The sequence below is a fragment of the Nerophis lumbriciformis genome, linkage group LG29 (genome assembly GCF_033978685.3).
Source record: "Nerophis lumbriciformis linkage group LG29, RoL_Nlum_v2.1, whole genome shotgun sequence".
NCBI classification, from domain to species: domain Eukaryota; kingdom Metazoa; phylum Chordata; class Actinopteri; order Syngnathiformes; family Syngnathidae; genus Nerophis; species Nerophis lumbriciformis.
The window spans coordinates 1,054,236-1,076,031 of record NC_084576.2 but is presented as its reverse complement, the minus strand read 5'-3'; the positions used below and the strand labels follow the sequence as shown (position 1 = coordinate 1,076,031).

Genomic DNA, 21,796 nt, shown 5'->3' with positions numbered 1-21,796 from the left:
ATGCTTTCTGCTGCTGACCTGCTCTATGGAGATGGAGATTTCAAGTTCCAACAGGACTTGGCGCCTGCACACAGCGCAAAATCTACCCGTGCCTGGTTTACGGACCATGGTATTTCTGTTCTAAATTGGCCCGCCAACTCCCCTGACCTTAGCCCCATAGAAAATCTGTGGGGTATTGTGAAAAGGAAGATGCAGAATGCCAGACCCAAAAACGCAGAAGAGTTGAAGGCCACTATCAGAGCAACCTGGGCTCTCATAACACCTGAGCAGTGCCAGAAACTCATCGACTCCATGCCACGCCGCATTAACGCAGTAATTGAGGCAAAAGGAGCTCCAACCAAGTATTGAGTATTGTACATGCTCATATTTTTTTATTTTCATACTTTTCAGTTGGCCAACATTTCTAAAAATCCCTTTTTTGTATTAGCCTTAAGTAATATTCTAATTTTGTGACACGGAATTTTGGATTTTCATTTGTTGCCACTTCAAATCATCAAAATTAAATGAAATAAACATTTGAATGCATCAGTCTGTGTGCAATGAATAAATATAATGTACAAGTTACACCTTTTGAATACAATTACTGAAATAAATCAAGTTTTTCAAAATATTCTAATTTACTGGCTTTTACCTGTAGTTGATGTAGATGCCCATGTCGGCTGTTCAGATTTACTTTACAAAAGAGAAGTGTAGGATACTTCTCTCGTTGCCTTATTTGTATTTGACTTTATTAAATGTATTTATATTATTATCATTTAGTGCAGGACGGGATAGAAAGAGAAAAAAAAGAAGACAGAGGGGGAAATTGTGGGGACAAGAGGTGGATTAGACAGAGAGACAAAAACAACAACAACAACAACAATAGAGCAACATCAGCAAATACGACATGTACAAATATGATGGTAAAAGTAATAGCAAATAAGCAGTTAGCGAAAAAAAAAATAATACAGAAATGACAATGAGCATTATTACACTACAAATGGATCAATACAAATACCAATAGAAATAGCGCTATTGATAAAGAACACTACCAATACTTTACCTTTATTATCAATAATACAGTTGTTCAAATGCAACAATACATATACGTAATGATAACTTGAGATACGAAAGAATGCAGAAAAAGGGAGGGGGAGAAAGATAAGCAACCTACATTAACCTTGTAGATTGTTATAGTAACAATAGGTTAAGCTTTGTCAGTGTGCCATGTGTTACACCCAGTTCACCCTAGGGCAACAACGTTAATATATGTTTGATGAAACGTGATTATGTGCAACTTGTCACACTTTAGAACAAATAGGCCACCCTAAAAGTGCTCTGGAGCACCCGTAGATTTTGTACTTACCTACGAACTAATCCCAGCTAAGAAAACATTGGTGAATACAAAAATCTTCTTAAAAAACTTCGTAAGTGGGTCTACGAACAAAATGTGTTTTTAAGAACAGTGGCTGAATGGGGCCCAATGTGAAGTTTTTTGGGTTGTCTTAGTTTTGCAAATTAAAAAAAATAAAAACCTAAAAAAATATGACATGTACATAAGCATTTAGAGACTTTGCTCAATACTTTGTTGATGCCACTTTGGCAGCTTGAGAGGTGCTGCAAAGAGGAATGGGTGAAACTGCCCAAAGATACGTGTGCCAAACTTGTGGTATCGTATTCAAAAATACTTGAGGCTGTGATTGTTGCCAAAGGTGCATCAACAAAGTATTGAGCAAAGGTTGTGAATACTTATGAACAGTACAGGCCAAAAGTTTGCACACTCTTGGCATTCTCTCAATGAGCTTCAAAAGGTCGTCACCTGAAATGGCTTTCACTTCACAGGTGTGCTTGAAGCTCATGGAGAGAATGCCAAGATTGTGCAAAGCAGTAATCAGAGCAACGGGTGGCTATTTTGAAAAAAATGGAATATAAAACATGTTTTCAGTTATTTCACCTTTTTTTGTTAAGTACATAACTCCACATGTGTTCATTCATAGTTTTGATGCCTTCAGTGACAATCTACAATGTAAATAGTCATGAAAATAAAGAAAACCCATTGAATGAGGAAAGGGTGTGTCCAAACTTTTGGCCTGTACTGTGTATGTGATTTTTTTTTTGTCTTTTTTTTAATTTTTTTTTTTTTTAATTTGCACAAAAATAATTGAATAAACTTTTCACAGTGTCATTATTGGGTATTGTCTGTAGAATTTTAAGGACAAAAATGAATTAATTTTATTTTGGAATAAGGCTGTAAGATAACAAAATGTGAAAAATGTGAAACACTTAATATTTTACAGATGCACTGAAATTAGTATGTTCAGCAGCATGCAAGGATGTTAGCTGAACTAATGAACAAAGTCGGTTGGTAGGTTAAAGTTAAAGTTAAAGTTAAAGTACCAATGATTGTCACACACACACTAGGTGTGGCGAAATTATTCTCTGCATTTGACCCATCACCCTTGATCACCCCCTGGGAGGTGAGGGGAGCAGTGGGCAGCAGCGGTGGCTGCGCCCGGGAATCATAATAGGTAGATAGCTAATTAGTTTGGCAGCAAACAGATTAGTAAGGATGGGAATCTTGCAACAACTCACCATTCAATTCTATTTCTTAGAGTAACGATTCGATCCAGAATCGATTTTCACAAAACTTTATCTGGTTTAAAAAAGATAAAACCTTTTCAAAAAGGTCACAGGTTATATAAGCTCCTCTTGGCTGCTGATGTACGACGTATACGCGCAGAGAGTAAACACAGCAATGGCCTAAAAACGTCTTATTTTGTTTTTTATTAGATTTTTGAAAATTGTGAATAGATTTAAAATCAGAATAAGTGAGAATTATGATTTCGAAAGTGAATCGATATTTTGAGCAACCCTACAAATTAAGGTTGCTAACCATCCCTTCAAAATTAATTGTCCCATATTTACAAAAAAGCATGCGTCCAGTGTAAGTCCTATTCTATATAATGCCACTGTGATGCAAAACCTTTTCTTTTCTTACTTATTGGTACCTGCTGTTGTGTATTTGGGATCTGCATAAGTTCGGAAAATTTGAAATCAAACCATGGAGGAGATGCGGCGATATTTAGAAAATAATCTTGCCTTCCTTCATACATCCTCCAAACCAGTCTTTTGGAATTTGCTCTGTCCTGTCACTTTCTTTCACAGCGGTAACATCAGCCGATATCACCATATATGGCATAAATTTACCCAAAGTGCTTTGCGCGAGTTGTATTCCGACGGTGTAGTTCAGTGTTTTTCAACCTTTTTTGAGTCAAGGCACATTTTTTTCATAGAAAAAGTCCGAAGGCACACCACCAGCAGAAACCATTAAAAAATGTAACTCGATATTGACAATAAACAGTAGTTGGTTATGAATTTAAACCATAACCAACCATGCATCATTATACTTGTCTCAAAGTACTGTCACCACCTGTCACATCACGCCGTGACTTATTTTGAGTTTTTTGGTGTTTTCCTGTGTGTAGTGTCTTGCGCTCCTATTTTGGTGGCTTTTCCTGTTTTGTTGGTATTTTCCTGTTGCAGTTTCATGTCTTCCCTTGAGCGCTGTTCCCCGCACCTGCTTTGTTTTAGCAATCAAGACTATTTCAGTTGTTGCTATCCTTCTTTGTGTGGACATTGTTGATTGTCATGTCATGTACGGATGTACATTGTGGACGCCGTCTTTGCTCCACAGTAAGTCTTTGCTGTCGTCCAGCATTCTGTTTTTGTTTACTTTGTAGCCAGTTCAGTTTTAGGTTCGTTCTGCATAGCCTTCCCTAAGCTTTGATGCCTTTTTTGTGGCACTCACCTTTTGTTTATTTTTGGTTAAAGCTTTAGACACCTTTTTACCTGCACGCTGCCTCCCGCTGTTTCCGACATCTACAAAGCAATTAGCTACCTGCTGCACTTACTGATATGGAAGAGTATTACAGGGTTACGCTTCCGAGCTCTAGACAGCACAGGCACTCAACAACGGCACATTATTTGCGAATTATAATTACTGGTTTGCAAAAAATATTTTTTAACCCAAATAGGTGAAACGACATAATCTCCCACGGCACACCAGACTGTATCTCACGGCACAGTGGTTGAAAAACACTGGTGTAGTTGATATGTTTCTTCTTTTTCTCTATCCTTTTGTTGTAGGGCAGACAAACTTTCATCTCTCAGTAAACTCCATTTGGATGTTCTAAACCCGACTACAATGATAGTGTGGAAAAGACACAGTCGAAGTGGAGGCACATATATAGGACCACACACAAAACAGCGCATCCTGAAGAGATGGTCAGAAAGCGGCTTGAAGACGGTCAGTATAACCTAATCTGTGACAAATTTTGACCAAAAGAACCACTATTAAATGTTATGTAGACCACAGGGGAGTGTTTTAAATGTAGAAAAAAAATCATAATACAACCCATTTTAATGTATGATTAAAAAGTATTTTTTTTAATTAACAAATGACATCGTATATCAAATTTAATGGTGAGGTTATTGCCAACCCTTTCCTGCTCTGTCACCAATAAGAGAATACAACAGCAAAATTCACCATCTCTGTTAATCACAGATGGTGTAATAATGCCTTTTTGATGCAGAAAGCGTGCGTTCCAACCTCGGCCAATGTGAACAATAAGCTGAATCATTGTGCGACTGTCTCACTGTGGCTAACTTGGAACAATTACAAAAGACAATCATTTATTTTCAACACACCCGTAGAGTTTAAACACTCGAGTTATGTATATGTATTTCAGTTGGCAACTTCACGATGGGTAAATGGAGAGATAAACAGTTAATAGATAGATTAAAATGTACCGCTAGCTAGCTTGGTTGTAAGTAGGTTCCTTAAGACATCTATAAAAATCTGTAGTTTATTAGCTTGGCAGCTAACTGATTGCACTAAATAAGTATATAGGTAGATAGGTAAGTAACTAGCTAATTGGGTTGCTAAAAAGGTGGTAGTAAACTTGTTGTTTTGGTTGGTGGTATAAAAGTGCTACCTAGCTCGATAGATAAACAGATAGGTAGGCTAGGTACTATAGCTACAACAATTTGGCTGGTAGGAAGGATAAAGTGAAGGTAATTCAGTCGGGCCGTACCAAGGTACTTTAAAGGTAGGTCGCTAATAAGCTTTGTAGCTAACAGCTAATTTGTTTTGTATATAGGTACACAGTTAGTCAGGGTACTTAGCTAACTAGCTTAATAGCCGACCGCCAGATTTTTGGAAAGTGCAGCAGATGAGTAAAGATGAAAAATGATTCAATTCACACAAGTAAACATACGGTTTACGGTCATGCACTTGAAATGAAAGCTTGGCCTAGTTTCTTTCAATGATTTCCTGTACTAACCATAAAACCCCATTTTACCTGGAAATGATCAAAGCAACAGCTGCCCTTTTTAGGGCAAGGATTCTAGGGAATACCAGTTTTATTTCTTTCTATTGAAGCTTGTGGTAGGGTACCTGAATGTAACTTTGTCACATGCATTACCATTAAACATATTTTTACACATTTAAAATGGTCATATAATGATTTTATTTCTACATTTCAAACACCTTGTGGTGTACATAACATGTAATGGTAGTGTTTGGTCAAAAAGTTGCATAGATTTTGTTTTACAGACCACTTTTTCAGGCCACTTTATGACCGTCTCTTCAGGATGCACCATTTTAGGGGCGGTCTTATCTACATGCCAAAGTCCACTTCCAGGACAGCGTCTCCAACCAGTCAGCCCGTTTGTAGAGTCTACTGTGAATTGTGAATTATATTTATATAGCGCTTTTCTCTAGTGACTGAAAGCACTTTACATAGTGGAACCCATGATCTAAGTTACGTTTAAACCAGTGTGGGTGGCACAGGTGGGTAAAGTGTCTTGCCTACGGACACAACAGCAGTAAGTAACTAGGATGGCAGAAGCGGGGATCGAACCTGGAACCTTCAAGTTGCTTCAAGAGCCACATCAACCCTACTGGCAGATATAAGTTAGAACTATACGCTACTTTTTATTAGAAATGGCAACAGCAGAGGATTTTGGCATGCACGATCCTGCTATGAGGTGGCGACTTGTCCAGGGTGCACCCCGCCTTCCGCCCGAATGCAGCTGAGATAGGCTCCAGCACCCCCCGCCACCCCGATAGGGACAAGCGGTAGAAATGGATGGATGGCTGGATCCAGTCTGCCCCACAACAAGATAGAGTAAAAGAAGGAACTTATCACAACCACTTTGGACTACAACTAAATAAAAATGTCAGACTCGCGCAAAGCTCTCTGAGTTAACCTCTGCCATATTTGGAGATATCCGCTGGCGTACAGTAACTAAGGCAAAATACGTCCCTAAAGTTTCTAATGCAAAACGACACATTTAAAAACATATTTGGAAGAAGGAAACATTGTTTTATAAATATTTCCGCCATGCCTCAATGGATCCCAAATACACAAAAACAGGTACCAATGGGTGAAAAAAAAGTTGGTTTTGCATAATAGGACCGCTTTGTTACACTACAGCGCACAAATATCGACATTTAACCGTGTGGTAGGTTAATGCGGACTGTTGTCCTTACCTGGCTTGTGTCTCCTTCACCAATAACAAACACCAACTTGCAGTCCTTCTCCACCACAGTACGGTCCTCCAAGACACCCTGCATCTTCACTGTGATTTCCTGGCCCCAGGTGGGCCTCTGGGCGTCGGGAGTTGCCAGCTCCAGCACCTTCTTCCTCAAGAGTCGGTCATCTAAAGTGCATGCAGGAGAGGAGAGGTCAGTCTGTTGGTAAGATGTTTTTTTGTTTTGTGTCATCAAGGTATGTGGGCGGAGCTTGATGATGATTACGTAATGAGCCCAATTGGCATGACTGTCCCAGACGTTGACATGTGCCCTAGATGTCATTATGGTTATTGTCCTGGCGTGCAACCAATGTTTCAGTCAGTATGTGTCCATTCTCTAAATTAGTCCGACTTCTCAAATAGTTCGGCTCTAAATAAGCAACGGGAAAACCTTAATCCGATCGTGTTCGGTTTTTGAAAAATCGGACTAACCCACCCGGATTAGGCGATTGGAAACCAGATCTCTCGAGGGGAGTGTGCGCAAGGAGAGGACCCTTAGTATCGTGCATGCTCCCGTCTCAATGGGCAGGATACAACCCGGAAGCAGATACCATTTAATAAAAACATAGCAACAATTCTAATGAAGAGGAGACTGTTTATTTGCTTCACAAATTAAAAGAACAAAACATTTTGAAGTGCATTGATGGTAAAAAGAAGAAAGAAACATATTTATTTAAGAAAGTAGCCAAGGAAATGTAGAATGTCGGCTTAATTCGAACTCCCAAATGAAATACGAATGACATGAAATAGAATGAAGCAGGTATATTAAAGGCAAATAATAAATAACCTCTTCACGCTTCATTTGTGCAAGCCAAATGATTCACTTTCTGCACAATTGGCACTATAGTCCAGAACAATAGCAAGCTTCCTCAGGATATCAGTCAGGGCACAAACTGTCTTGTCCTTCGGATTTAAAAGTCCTTCCATCAATCCACAGAGATTTTGGATGAACTTTGAGACAATCAAAAGTTTTGTTTCCATTTTTTTTTGTCAAAAAATTCCTTCGAAGAAAACTCTTCCTCCAGTTTTTCATTGCATCTAAACTGCATCCGCCCGGATAAATGCTGTCTGCTATTTAATATCAGCATAGCCATTACAGATGTAATATTTGTAATATGGTGTTAATATTACAGCGGACATCAATAAAAACAAATTGTAAGGCTCCGCAGATGGCTCGGGTGATGTCACACATCAAAAACTGTAAGATCAGCACTGTGTGAGAACATTTGAACAAGAAATGGGCAACAAATTATGTTAGTATCTGCTTTTAAATATTTAGGATTTTTAATTGATGACCACTTGAGTTTTAAGGAGCACATTCAGTATGTTGTAAAAAAAACCTGAAACTTTTACTGGAATTTTATTATAGAAACAAGTCTTGCTTTTCTTTTACTGTGAAACAGAAATAGGTGGAAACAACCTTTTTACCTGTTATTGACTATGGAGATGTGTTGTACATGAATGCTACTGCTGGTTGTCTCCACAAGCTGGATAGTGTGTACCACGGGGCACTGACATTCATCACCAACTAACTCACCATTGTGTGTTATACTCAATGGTTAACTGGACATCTTTATGTGCTCGACGCCTCAATCATTGGTATGTTTTCATCTACAAAACCATTCTGGGTATCACTCCATCTTATCTGTCTTGTCTTTTAACAAAGAAACAAGGAAGTCACAATCTTCGTTCAATGAATGATCTGCAATTTGTTGTCCCCAAAGTAAGAACTGAACTGGGCAAGAAAGCATTTAGGTTTTCAGCACCAAAGGCTTGGAATAACCTACAATCGAATATTAAACTTCAAACCCTTGTTACATTGAATAGGTTTAAAGTTTTTGTGAAAGGATTGCAGTCTACCTTGTCTGTATGCACATGTGTCATGTGAGCAAGTTTTAATGTTGTAAATGTGATGTTTTATGTGTTGTTTACTGTTTTTTAATGTAACTTTGCTGCTGCCCTCTTGGCCAGGTCTCCCTTAGAAAAGAGATCCTTGATCTCAATGGGATTTTTACCTGGTTAAATAAAAGCTAAATAAATAAAAAAATGTCATAGGCAAACCGGAAAAGGAATTTATTTGTCCGTGCAAAAAGAAAATAGCGCCCCCCGGTGCAGTGAGGACCCCTACTGAAATATGATTATCAAGCTGTACAAAGCTGAATGTTTTTATGTCGTCCTCGGACTTTCATTGCTGCTTGCTTTGATTCTACACTACATACCAACCTAGAGGTGTTGTATGGTCTACCTAGCAGGATCAAGACATTGAAACAACTTCGAGAAGGTCCTGACGTTGAACAACTCAAACTTAACGTTGGAACAACATGCTTTTTGGGGTTCTGACGTTGATTTGACCAATGAATTTTGGTCATTTCCCAACCAATATTCTACAACACAAATATAACAATGAAACGACATACTTTTTGACGACGTTTATTCAATGTTGTGACGTTGATTTTAGCATTGAAATGTGGTTATTTCCCGCAAATAACAAGGTACCGTATTTTCCGCACTATTAGCCGCACCTAAAAACCACAAATTTACTCAAAAACTGACAGTGCGGCTTATAACCCGGTGCGCTTTATAAATGGATTAATATTAAGATTCATTTTCATAAAGCTTCGGTCTCGCAACTACGGTAAACAGCCGCCATCTTTTTTCCCCGTAGAAGAGGAAGTGCTTCTTCTTCTACGCAAGCAACCGCCAAGGTAAGCACCCGCCCCCATAGAAGAGGAAGCGCTTCTTCTTCTACTGTAAGCAACCACCCGCCCCCGTAGAAGAAGAAGAAGCGCGCGGATATTACGTTTCATTTCCTTTGTGTGTTTACATCTGTAAAGACCACAAAATGGCTCCTACTAAGCGACAGGTTTCCGGTTCATGAAAAGACGCAATCTCTCCATCCGCACACGGACTACTATTTCACAGCAACTGCCTAAAGACTTTCAAGAAAAGCTGGCTACTTTCCGTGCATATTGTAAAAACAAGATAGCTGAAAAAAGATCCGGCCAGAGAACATTATCAACATGGACGAGGTTCCACTGACTTTTGATATTCCTGTGAACCGCACTGTGGATACAACGGGAGCACGTACGGTGAATATTCGCACCACAGGGAATGAGAAGTCATCCTTCACTGTGGTTCTAGCTTGCCATGCTAATGGCCAGAAAGTTCCACCCATGGTGATATTCAAAAGGAAGACCTTGCCAAAAGAGACCTTTCCAGCCGGCGTCATCATAAAAGCTAACTCGAAGGGATGGATGGATGAAGAAAAGATGAGCGAGTGGTTAAGGTAAGTTTACGCGAAAAGGCCGGGTGGCTTTTTTCACGCAGCTCCGTCCATGTTGATATACGACTCCATGCGCGCCCACATCACGCTGGTTTTTAATATATTATTAAAGTTTGACTGACCTATCTGACTGTTTTTTTTACATTCCTTTAGCGCAGTTAGATGCGCCTTATAACACGGGGCGGCTTATAGGTGGACAAAGTTTTGAAATATGCCGTTCATTGAAGGCGCGGCTTATAACCCAGGGCGGCTTATGGTGCGGAAAATACGGTAGATCCAACGTTACACATCAACGTTGCCTCAATTTACAAATACAACTATTTAGCAACGTTGTTTCAAAGTCAGTTTTAAAGGACATGTATGTAATCATCAACGTATCAATGTCTTGTGCCTGCTGGGTACCAACCCAGAAGTGTTGTATGGTCTCCTACCCAGCAGGCACAAGACATTGAAACAACGTTAAAAACGTGTTGACATAGGTCCTGACGTTGAGCAACTCAAATTTACCGTTGGAACAACATGCTTTTTGGGGTTCTGACGTTGACTTGACCACTGATTTTGAGTCATTTCCCAACCAATATTCAACAACACAAATACAACATTCAAACATGCTTTTTAACGACGGCTATTCAATGTCAGGTCATCCAACATTAGACATCAACGTTACAAATACAACTATTTTGCAACGTTGTTTCGAAGTAAGTTTTAAAGGACATGTTTCAACGCCTTGTGCCTGCTAGGTACCTGTTATGTCCTTCCAGTCTTCTTTCATGAACAGCTCCTCAAAGGAGGTCGTGGTCCACTCCTCCAGGGCATATTCTGGAAAGAGACTCTCCCCTGAGCTGTCTCTCTCCAGCACATCGTCCTCCAAGGACGGCTCTTGGAATCGCACCATCTTCCAGCTGTTTGTCTTTTTCAGCTTCGCCCGTTCTTGGCATCTTGGCGTCCTCGTGCCTTTTCCTTCAGGATCAGTGGAGGATGTGGTCTCGGTGTTCTTACTGTCTTCTTCATGCCCCACGTTGCTGGTACGCAGCTCATCGCATCCCTCGGCGGAACCACAGGGCAGCTCGCCGTGTACGACGTGGTCTGCGAGCTCCCCTGTGCCGTCTCTCATCTGATGGTCCACCACCTTGTGCTCCTCACAACAAGGCTCTGGTTCCATTTCCTCTTTCAGAGAGCGGTGGACACCATCGGCTCTCTGGAATCAGATGACCCTCTCAGATGTAAGTCAAATTGTCGCTTACACCCCTTCAAAAGCATTAGATTATTTCCATGATCATCTCATTATTCCAGACGCCATCCCAAAATCCCGCCGTCATCTGCAGCTTCTTTTTTTAAAAAGTCTGCAGTCAGAATGCACTTTGACCTCCTTTTCCCCTTGTTGGTGTCCACCACATCCTCGAGTTATGCTGCAAAGACACACACACAAAAAAGATCAATGTAAAGAAACGGGGCAGAACGACAAAACACTCTCAGGCAGCAGGCTTGTGCGGCGCTAATCTGAGGGATTAGAAGAGAAAAACCTAATCTGTCCGAACGTCTGTAAGCTTCTTAATGACTTCACCGTTGTGCCCTATAATACTGTTTCCATGAATGCATTCGACCAATAAGATGTCAGGGAACATAAACACATTTGGTGATTAATTTATTTTATTACATGCAGTGTTTATATGACATGGATGAATACGCAATTCATCATAGGTTTGCATGTTAAAGCCTCCTGACGTCAGAGTGAAGTCATGTTTGCACAGCGTCAGGAAATGATGCAGCCTCGCACATACTGTACGTGTCGGCATAAAAAAAATATTTCACACAGGGAGTTTGTTCAGAATCAGCTATGACTAAAAGGCTCCCGCATGAAAAGAGAGACAGAACCTCAAGTAACGTAGAGTGTTGGATAATTGGTCTCATTATGAAGGAGAGCATTATTAAATATAATATGTCGTCTGGCTGGGAGCCATTGGTGTTATTGTACTTTTAAATCGTTTGCTTGGTCATGCAGTTTTGCACTTTGTGTTCTCAGGGAAGGAACAGTTTGGAAAAAAAAAAAAAAAGTGGCCCAGTCAGCTTTTTATGTGATCAAAACAGGGCAGAACAACCTCAGAGGTGTAGTAATGTACAACTAGCAAATACATACTCAACTATTGACAGAGTGGCTGTGGAAGAAAGCAGTCAGGGATTCAAATAAGAGTTTTTGTATGTCAAATAATGCAGTGATTTTCAACCTTTTTTGAGCCGAGGCACATTTTTTGTGTTGACAAAATCCGGAGGCACACCACCAGCAGAAATCATTAAACAACGAAACTCAGTTGACAGAAAAAAGTGGTTGTCGCAATTGTTGGATATGAATTTAAAGCATAACCAAGCAAGTAGGTGTACTGTCACCACCTGTCACATCACCCCCTGACTTATTTGGAGTTTTTTGCTGTTTTCCTGTGTGTAGTGTTTTAGTTCTTGTCTTGCGCTCCAATTTTGGTGGCTTTTTCTCTTTTTTTGGTATTTTCCTGTAGCAGTTTCATGTCTTCCTTTGAGCGATATTTCCCGTATCTACTACGTTTTAGCAATCAAGGATATTTCAGTTGTTTTTATCCTTCTTTGCGTGGACGTTGTTGATTGTCATGTCATGTTCGGATGTACATTGCGGACGCCATCTCTGCTCCAGAGTAAGTCTTTGCTGTCGTCCAGCATTCTGTTTTTGTCTACTTAGTAGCCAGTTCAGTTTTAGTCTTGTTCTGCATAGCCTCCCCTAAGCTTCAATGCCCTTTCTTAGGGGCATTCACCTTAGTTTATTTTTGGTTTAAGCATTAGAAACCTTTTTACCTGCACACTGCCTCCCGCTGTTTCAGACATCTACAAAGCAATTAGCTACCGGCTGCCACCTACTGATATGAAAGAGTATTACAGGGTTACCCTGCCAAGCTCTAGACAGCACCGACACTCAACAACAACACATCATTTGCAGACTATAATTACTGGTTTGCAAAAAATATTTTTTTACCCCAAATAGGTGATATTAGATAATCTCCCACGGCACACCAGACTGTATCTCACAGCACACTAGTGTGCCGCGGCACAGTGGTTGAAAATCACTGAAATAATGAATATACAGTATTTCACATTTTATGAGTTAACACTATGAGAGCCTATATGTACTAAACGTGTTTAATATTGTAGTGTACAACTACACTAAATCATACTGACATTTTGTATTACATGTATTGTGGAATAGATATGTAATTATATTGAATTAGTTAATATATAGCCAGAAAAGGCAGCACATTAGGTTGTGTTGTGAAGTTTTACATTCCCTCTGTAAAACGAAAGCAAATCTTTGTTTTTTTTAGAAACTTTATGGTCCAAGATTGGTTTTGTAGTGTTACATTCATTTTCTCATAAATGTAAGACTTCATTCTCATAGCTCTATGTCATGATTCCTAAAATATTACAACTTTTATTTTGTCTTTGCGCAACTTCATTTGTGTTTCTCGAGTCCACGGCTTTCTTCTCACAACTTTAGGACATGTTGTTTTCCTTAATGCTTTAATATTCACAGCTTCATCCTCATAAAATTACAAGTTACATTTGACATAAATTAACAGGTCAGTTGTATGTTTTTTTAACAATACAACTTTTTTACAAACATACTTTCGTAACACTGATACTTTTTCTTGTAATCATCATGTTTCTTCGCAGTTTGCAGGTTTAATACAATGGATTGCGATTGCTCTTGATCTTGTGCCTTTCTAACGCATTCTTTGATGTTAGTGGTCCATCTTGTTCAGTGTCTCCCTCGTCCTCTCTTTCCATTCATTTTTCCTTCTAACAGCTGTCTCTGTATACCATCTTTCCTGATAACATGGTGTTTTAATTGTGTTGAGTTGTACTTTTACAATTCATTGTTTCTATAATGTGTTTGTTTTATAATCTGTCCTTGAGACTTTTAACATTCTTCTGTATAACCAGAACTTAAATGCTTCCCTTTATTTTAGTTCAGGTCCATGTTTCAGATGCACACAGTTGGGTAGACCACACATGGCATTTTAGCATTATTTTATTTGTTTCAATATTACATTTTTGTGATTTTAGTAGTTTTGATATATTTTCATATGATTTCCTAGCAATTTCAATTCTTTTAATTTCATCGTCAGTTCTTCCATTTTCAAAGTGCATCTGACCAAGATATATCCTATTTGATACTTGTTCTATAGGTCTGCTATCTATTTTAAGGATTATTTAAGTTGTTTTATACTCACTAGCATTGCTTTGGGTTTTTTTTTAACGTTAATTTCCATTCCATATGGTTTACCTTCATCATTCAGTACAATTAGTAGTTGTTTGAGGTTATTTGTGTTTATTGCTTACAAGAATGTATCCTCAGCATATCATAGGTTGTTTATGTTGAGACCTCCTATAGATGAACCTGCCATGTCCTTGACTTCTCTGAAAATGTTTTCGGTATATAAATTAAACAGACATGGTGACAATACACAACCATGTCTTACTCCTTTTTTAATATTAAATGTTTTGGTCGTTCCCCAATCAGTTCTTATGACAGCTGTTAGTTCCCAATACATCTTTGTGATGATTTGTAGGTCTTTCCCACATGTGGCAATTTCTGGCAGACATTCGGTCATTTTGGAGTGTTTGACTATCAAAAGCTTTGGTACAGTCCAGGGGTGCCCATTACGTCGATCGCGAGCTACCAGTCGATGGTGGAGGGTGTGTCATAAGTCGATCGCCAGCCAGGCATTTAAAAAATAGACCTAAAAATTTGCGATCATCAATCTACACTATGACGTCACTTTTGTCACTTTATTGACATTCACAGCACCCGAGGGTCTGGCTGCTGCCAGCTCATTATTAAGAAAAAATGACCGACAGGAAGGCGAGAAACACTTTTTATTTCGACAGACTCTCGCACCGTACCTGCCGTCAAAACTCTAAAGACCGACCGCACAGTTCTTGTCTTCACAATAAAAGCGCAGCTTTATCCTACCTGTGCTAACAAAATAAGAGTCTCAGATAGCTGGAGTGCACAAGCTAGCAAGCTACGGAGTTTGCCGCCAATGTATTTCTTGTATAGTGTATAAAAAAAAGTATGGAAACTGGACAAATAAGATGTCAAAAACCAACCGCTTTCATGTAGTATTGGACTTTTTTTCTCCTCCATTTGAAAATGCGGATGTTATCAGCACTACTGTCTGATTCCAATCAATGCAAGTCATCAGAATCATGTAATACACCAACTTATATTCTTGTCTTCATGAAAGAAAGGAATCTAAATGTGGGCTAAACATGCTTGTAATATCCTTAAACACATTTAATGTGACGATCTGTCACTTAATTTCTGTTTGTTTCCTTGTTTTTGTATTTACTTCCTGTCAGTGCTCTTATTTTGTTAGATTTCCTGTTTGTTCCTCACCTGCCGTTGATTGGCAGCCGGTCCACACCTGCTGCCAATCAACATGTATCCTATTTATACTTTGTCTCGAGCACTCCTTAGTGCTCGATGATAACACTCTATGTTTGGAACATTTATGCAAGACTGCTTTATTTTTTGTTACATGAGATTAAAACTCCTCTTACCTACTCATCGCTCTCCTGGTTCTTGCATCTTGGGGTCACACAAACGGCAGCCATGCCAGTTCCTCACATTCAACTTGTCAACAAAAACCTCGCTTTCATAAATAGATCAATATTGTAGCGGCTGTCTACGAGGTGTTAGCCAATGACTTTGGCTGAGGGGCGGGACTTCCGGGGAGAGATAGGGAAATGACATTGATTATAGGAAGTAAAGCGTTCGAGTATTGCCGGGAAAAGAGTGGAGACGCACATTAGGGTTTGCGGTGTGGTTGTATCGCATCTTGTGCAATAAAGACAAGACCAACAAAGAAGAACTATGAGCCTACATTCCTGGAATACTACAATATAAATGATATAGATAGGCTCCATGCAGGACCCCCCACGACCCCGAAAGGGACAAGTGGTAGAAAATGGATGGATGGATGGATATATGAATGAGGTAGATCACTTTAACTTGATCAATTGAAAAGTAGCTCGCCTGCAGAAAAAGTGTGCACACCCCTGGTATAGCCTATGAAGCAAATATAAACATATTGGTCTTTAACATTCTCTCACATATAATTCTTAAATTGAGTATCCTTTCTCGAGTGCCCATGCCTGGTCGGAAACCACTTTGTAGTTTGCTTATTTTTTCATTCATTATTTTTGTTATTCTTTGTTGTATCATTTCTAAGTCATTTTGGCACTTGACTCAGGCTGATAGTGGGGAAATCTGCACAATATTTTGCTTTTTGGGGTTTTTTTTGGCAAGGGGACAAAAATGGAATGTCCACATTCAGCTGGTATATTGGGACAATATTCTCATAATGTTTCTCCTTAATTCAATTTTTTTCCCTCTAACATTACTTTTTTTTTATTGTTACTTAAACATTAGATTGTTGTTGTTTTATGACTTTAATATTGTAACATTCCAACTTTTTTGTTGTAAAATAACAGTATGACTTTATGTTTTACAATTTTTAATATTGTAACATTACGACTTCTTTGTTGTAATGGTAACCCTTTAGTTGTTTGTTGAAATCTTACAGTAGGACACAATTGTATTGTTTCCCCTTTTTGTAATATTCAAACTTTATTCTTGGAGTTTTATGACTTTATTCCTGTAACTTAACACATTTCCTGTAGTTTTACGGTTTGTAAAGTTAAAAAAATATATATATATGATTACGAAATGTATTCTTGATCAGCTGTACCTCTGTTTTTGTACGTCTACGCCCTACTTTTTGTATGATGCGTTTTTGACAAACAATTTGCTCCAGTTTTGGTGTACCATGTCAATTATCACCCAGCCCAAAATTGCATGTAACAAACTAATCTGTTTGCCTGCGTATTATTCCCCCAAATCAGGTGTCTAAACAAGAAATCCCACGCATTGGTGACTCAATTTCTATATTTTTTTTAAATTGAGTACAACTGCAAAATAATCCAAGTAATAAAGAATGTAAACACACACACTATTGAATTCAAGAAACAACTTGTAGCAAAGTATGAAGTTGACGTCCACATGGCCCTCCCCTTGCCCTAGTCCTCCACTCATCGCCGTCTTTGCCTTTGTCTTCGATAGAAGTTAAAGCAGAGGTGTCAAACGTACGGCCCGCGGGCCTGATCCCGCGTGATGAGTTTGCTAAGTATAAAAATGAGCCAACATTTTTGAATGAAAGAAACTGCTGTTCTAAATGTGTCCACTAGATGTCGCAATAGCAATCATTTGTATCTTTGTAGATGATGCTACATATGTACAAAATAAACCACATGACGTTAGTGCACCAGTCAAGAAAAATGAGCAAACTACATAAATACTGTAATTTGATTGTGATATAATTTTTTTACCTTGATAGATTGAAAATTAACACCAATAAATTGACTGATGAACATTATCACATAATTTATTCAGAAAGTATAAATAATGACAAATAAAGATAGAATACTGTTAACCGTAACATGTAAGTGTAAAAAAACAATAACATTATGATTTGTACATTTTCAGAATGTGCTTGTTCTATTTTTAAACAAAGAAAACTATCTGAAGTTGTCTTTATTTGTAAGTTATCGTGCCGTGATTTTACCAGTCCGGCCCACTTGGGACTAGATTTTTCTCCTTGTGGCCCCCGATCTAAAATGAGTTTGACACAGTGATGTTGAATGTTCATTAATCCATTTAATTCGTCATTTATAGTTATTTCACATTTGTTTTTTGCATTTTAAACTGTAATTATAAATGATATAATGCACAAGGTCTGGAACACATTATTGCGATTTACATTATTTCTCCAGGGAAAAATGCCTTTGGTTTTTATAAGATTTGTTGTTCTTCGGCTTTTTGGAACATATTACTGGCAACAACTGACTTAACGCTGTAAATTAATTTTTATCGTATTACAACTTGCAGGTTTTTTTTTTTTTTTTTACTATTACTTGTGTTACAACACGGGTGTCAAACTCATTTTAGCTCAGGGACCGCTTGGAGGAAAATCTATTCCCACATGGGCCCGATGGGTAAAATCATGGCATAATAACTTAAAAATACAACTACGACAACTTCAGATTGTTTTCTTTGTTTTATTTTGGCCCAAAACAGAACAAGGATATTCTGAAAATGTACATATCACAACTAATCCTCTTGACAAAACACTTCAAGTTAGTAAAAAATTGGAGGAAAAAAAATGAGTGCAGTTTTAAAAACACTATTAAGAACACAATGAAATTAGAATTAATCTCAGTGCATCTACAAAGCAATTAAACTTTAAGTCATAGCCCATCTATGATTGAACAAAAACAAAACGAAGCATGAATAAAAACGCTTCTGTGTATCAACGACCTCTTTTGTCATTTCCATTGTTGACTTCCTTTAAAATGTCACAGAAGAAAATAATTTTCACAGACCAATATCAATGTGCAGTGTCTCATCCAGCATTTTAAGTGAGTTACCAATTGTTTATTTTACTCCTGTTTGATTTAGGTTGGGTCGAGTTAGAGGGGTCGCAGCCTCGCTTTACCGTGTGCCTCTTGTTTGGTATACTTGCTTGCACCGATATAAACTATTTGCTTGCCTAACAGAATTGCTATTGCGACATCCAATGGACACGTTTACAACAGCAGTTTCTTTCATTTAAAAATGCAGCTCAATTTTCAATCAATCAAAGTTTATTTATATAGCCCTTAATCACAAATGTCTCAAAGGGCTGCACAAGTCACAACGACATCCTCGGCTCAGATCCCACATCAAGGCAAGTAAAAACTCAACCCAATGGGATACAATGACAAACCTTGGAGGAGGCCCCCCCCCCCCACCTGGGCAACCGGTGAATGTGGGATTTACAATATTAACTATGGACGATAAAACACTGAATATTGACAACATATGTACGCCAACCCCCCTCTCCATCGACATATTTTACAATCAAGCGAAATGCAACAAACACAGCGACATTTTACACTTAGCAAACTCATCTCGCGGGCCGGCTTGAACCTGTTGGGCCCGCGGGCCACATGTTTGATATCTCTGTGTTACAACATCATTCTTGTTATCCCTGTGTTGCAACATAATTATTGTTTCACAGCTCGAATTGATTGATTGATTGAGACTTTTATTAGTAGGTTGCACAGTGAAGTACATATTCCGTACAATTGACCACTGAATGGTAACACCCCAATAAGTTTTTACACTTGTTTAAGTCGGGGTCCACTTATATTGATTCATGATACAGATATATACTATCATCATAATACAGTCATCACACACGATAATCATCAGAGTATATACATTTAATTATTTACATTATTTACAATCCGGGGTGTGGGATGTGTCAACAATTGTATCATCAGAGAAATGGACATTGAAACAATGTAGGTCTGACTTGGTAGGATATGTACAGCAAGAAGTGGACATAGAGAGAGAGAGAGAGATCGAGATCATGCAGAAAGCATAAGAAAAAGTATCTACTTTTGATTGTTTACATTTGATTATTAACAATGCGGGGAGGGTGTTAGTTTGGGGTTGAAGTTGCCCGGTGTTCTTTTAGTGCGGTTTTGAAGGAGGATAGAGATGCCCTTTCTTTTACACCTGAATCTCGTAACATTAAGACTTAGACATAGACTTAGACTTCCTTTTTATTGTCATTCAAATTTGAACTTTACAGCACAGATAAGAACGAAATTTCGTTACATAAGCTAATGGTAGTGCAGGATAAAAAAGCAATAAGGTGCATACAGGTAAAAGCCAGTAAATTAGAATATTTTGAAAAACTTGATTTATTTCAGTAATTGCATTCAAAAGGTGTAACTTGTACATTATATTTATTCATTGCACACAGACTGATGCATTCAAATGTTTATTTCATTTAATTTTGATGATTTGAAGTGGCAACGAATGAAAATCCAAAATTCCGTGTGTCACAAAATTAGAATATTACTTAAGGCTAATACAAAAAAGGGATTTTTAGAAATGTTGGCCAACTGAAAAGTATGAAAATGAAAAATATGAGCATGTACAATACTCAATACTTGGTTGGAGCTCCTTTTGCCTCAATTACTGCGTTAATGCGGCGTGGCATGGAGTCGATGAGTTTCTGGCACTGCTCAGGTGTTATGAGAGCCCAGGTTGCTCTGATAGTGGCCTTCAACTCTTCTGCGTTTTTGGGTCTGGCATTCTGCATTTCCTTTTCACAATACCCCACAGATTTTCTATGGGGCTAAGGTCAGGGGAGTTGGCGGGCCAATTTAGAACAGAAATACCATGGTCCGTAAACCAGGCACGGGTAGATTTTGCGCTGTGTGCAGGCGCCAAGTCCTGTTGGAACTTGAAATCTCCATCTCCATAGAGCAGGTCAGCAGCAGGAAGCATGAAGTGCTCTAAAACTTGCTGGTAGACGGCTGCGTTGACCCTGGATCTCAGGAAACAGAGTGGACCGACACCAGCAGATGACATGGCACCCCAAACCATCACCCAACCATGCAAATTTTGCATTTCCTTTGGAAATCGAGGTCCCAGAGTCTGGAGGAAGACAGGAGAGGCACAGGATCCACGTTGCCTGAAGTCTAGTGTAAAGTTTCCACCATCAGTGATGGTTTGGGGTGCCATGTCATCTGCTGGTGTCGGTCCACTCTGTTTCCTGAGATCCAGGGTCAACGCAGCCGTCTACCAGCAAGTTTTAGAGCACTTCATGCTTCCTGCTGCTGACCTGCTCTATGGAGATGGAGATTTCAAGTTCCAACAGGACTTGGCGCCTGCACACAGCGCAAAATCTACCCGTGCCTGGTTCACGGACCATGGTATTTCTGTTCTAAATCGGCCCGCCAACTCCCCTGACCTTAGCCCCATAGAAAATCTGTGGGGTATTGTGAAAAGGAAGATGCAGAATGCCAGACCCAAAAACGCAGAAGAGTTGAAGGCCACTATCAGAGCAACCTGGGCTCTCATAACACCTGAGCAGTGCCAGAAACTCATCGACTCCATGCCACGCCGCATTAACGCAGTAATTGAGGCAAAAGGAGCTCCAACCAAGTATTGAGTATTGTACATGCTCATATTTTTCATTTTCATACTTTTCAGTTGGCCAACATTTCTAAAAATCCCTTTTTTGCATTAGCCTTAAGTAATATTCTAATTTTGTGACACACGGAATTTTGGATTTTCATTTGTTGCCACTTCAAATCATCAAAATTAAATGAAATAAACATTTGAATGCATCAGTCTGTGTGCAATGAATAAATATAATGTACAAGTTACACCTTTTGAATGCAATTACTGAAATAAATCAAGTTTTTCAAAATATTCTAATTTACTGGCTTTTACCTGTATATAAATAAATAAATATATATAAATATATATATCAAATAAATAAATACATATAAATATATATAAATAAATAAATAGATTACTGTACAGATACCAGATAACCACCTCTTCCGCTTAATTGCCACAGCTTTGTGACTTGTTCTGGTAATTTTACATTTTTTTTTTTACATTTTTTTTATTTATTTAAGTGTGGTGGCACATGGCATCATGCTTTTAAATGCCTTATGTTTACAAGAACCAAACTCAGACAGAAAAAAACACAAACCAGTTTCCAGCCAGGAAGTCCTAAAATTAGAGAATAAACACCAAATGCGTGCAGTCTGGGACGTGCAAGACACAACAAGTCCAAAAGTGTGACCTGGAAAACGAAAGTAAAAAAAAAAAAAAAAAAAAAAAAAAGGATTGTTACTGTACCGTATTTAAAGTGTGTGCGCGTGTCTTTGTGCACGCTCTTGTGTGTGTGTGTGCGTGTGTGTGTGTGTGTGTGTGTGAGCCAGGCCCCGCCCCCAGTGCCGTGACGTCACAGGGCAGGATGTCGCCAGTAGGCTTCAGTTGTAGAA

At 38.8% G+C, this 21,796-nt stretch overlaps 1 protein-coding gene across 1 annotated transcript in view; it reads right to left on the bottom strand.

Moving 5' to 3' along the window:
* Positions 1-11,338, bottom strand: part of fkbp16 (FKBP prolyl isomerase 16) — a 179,870-nt gene extending 168,532 nt beyond the window's left edge. Inside the window, exons 1-2 of the mRNA XM_061924413.1 lie at positions 10,601-11,338; positions 6,533-6,702 (exon numbers count right to left, since the gene is read on the bottom strand). Of these exons, the coding sequence (XP_061780397.1) occupies positions 6,533-6,702; positions 10,601-11,018 (588 nt within the window). The 5' untranslated portion in view covers positions 11,019-11,338. The remainder of the gene's footprint in view (positions 1-6,532; positions 6,703-10,600) is intronic.
* Positions 11,339-21,796: the final 10,458 nt, after the last annotated feature.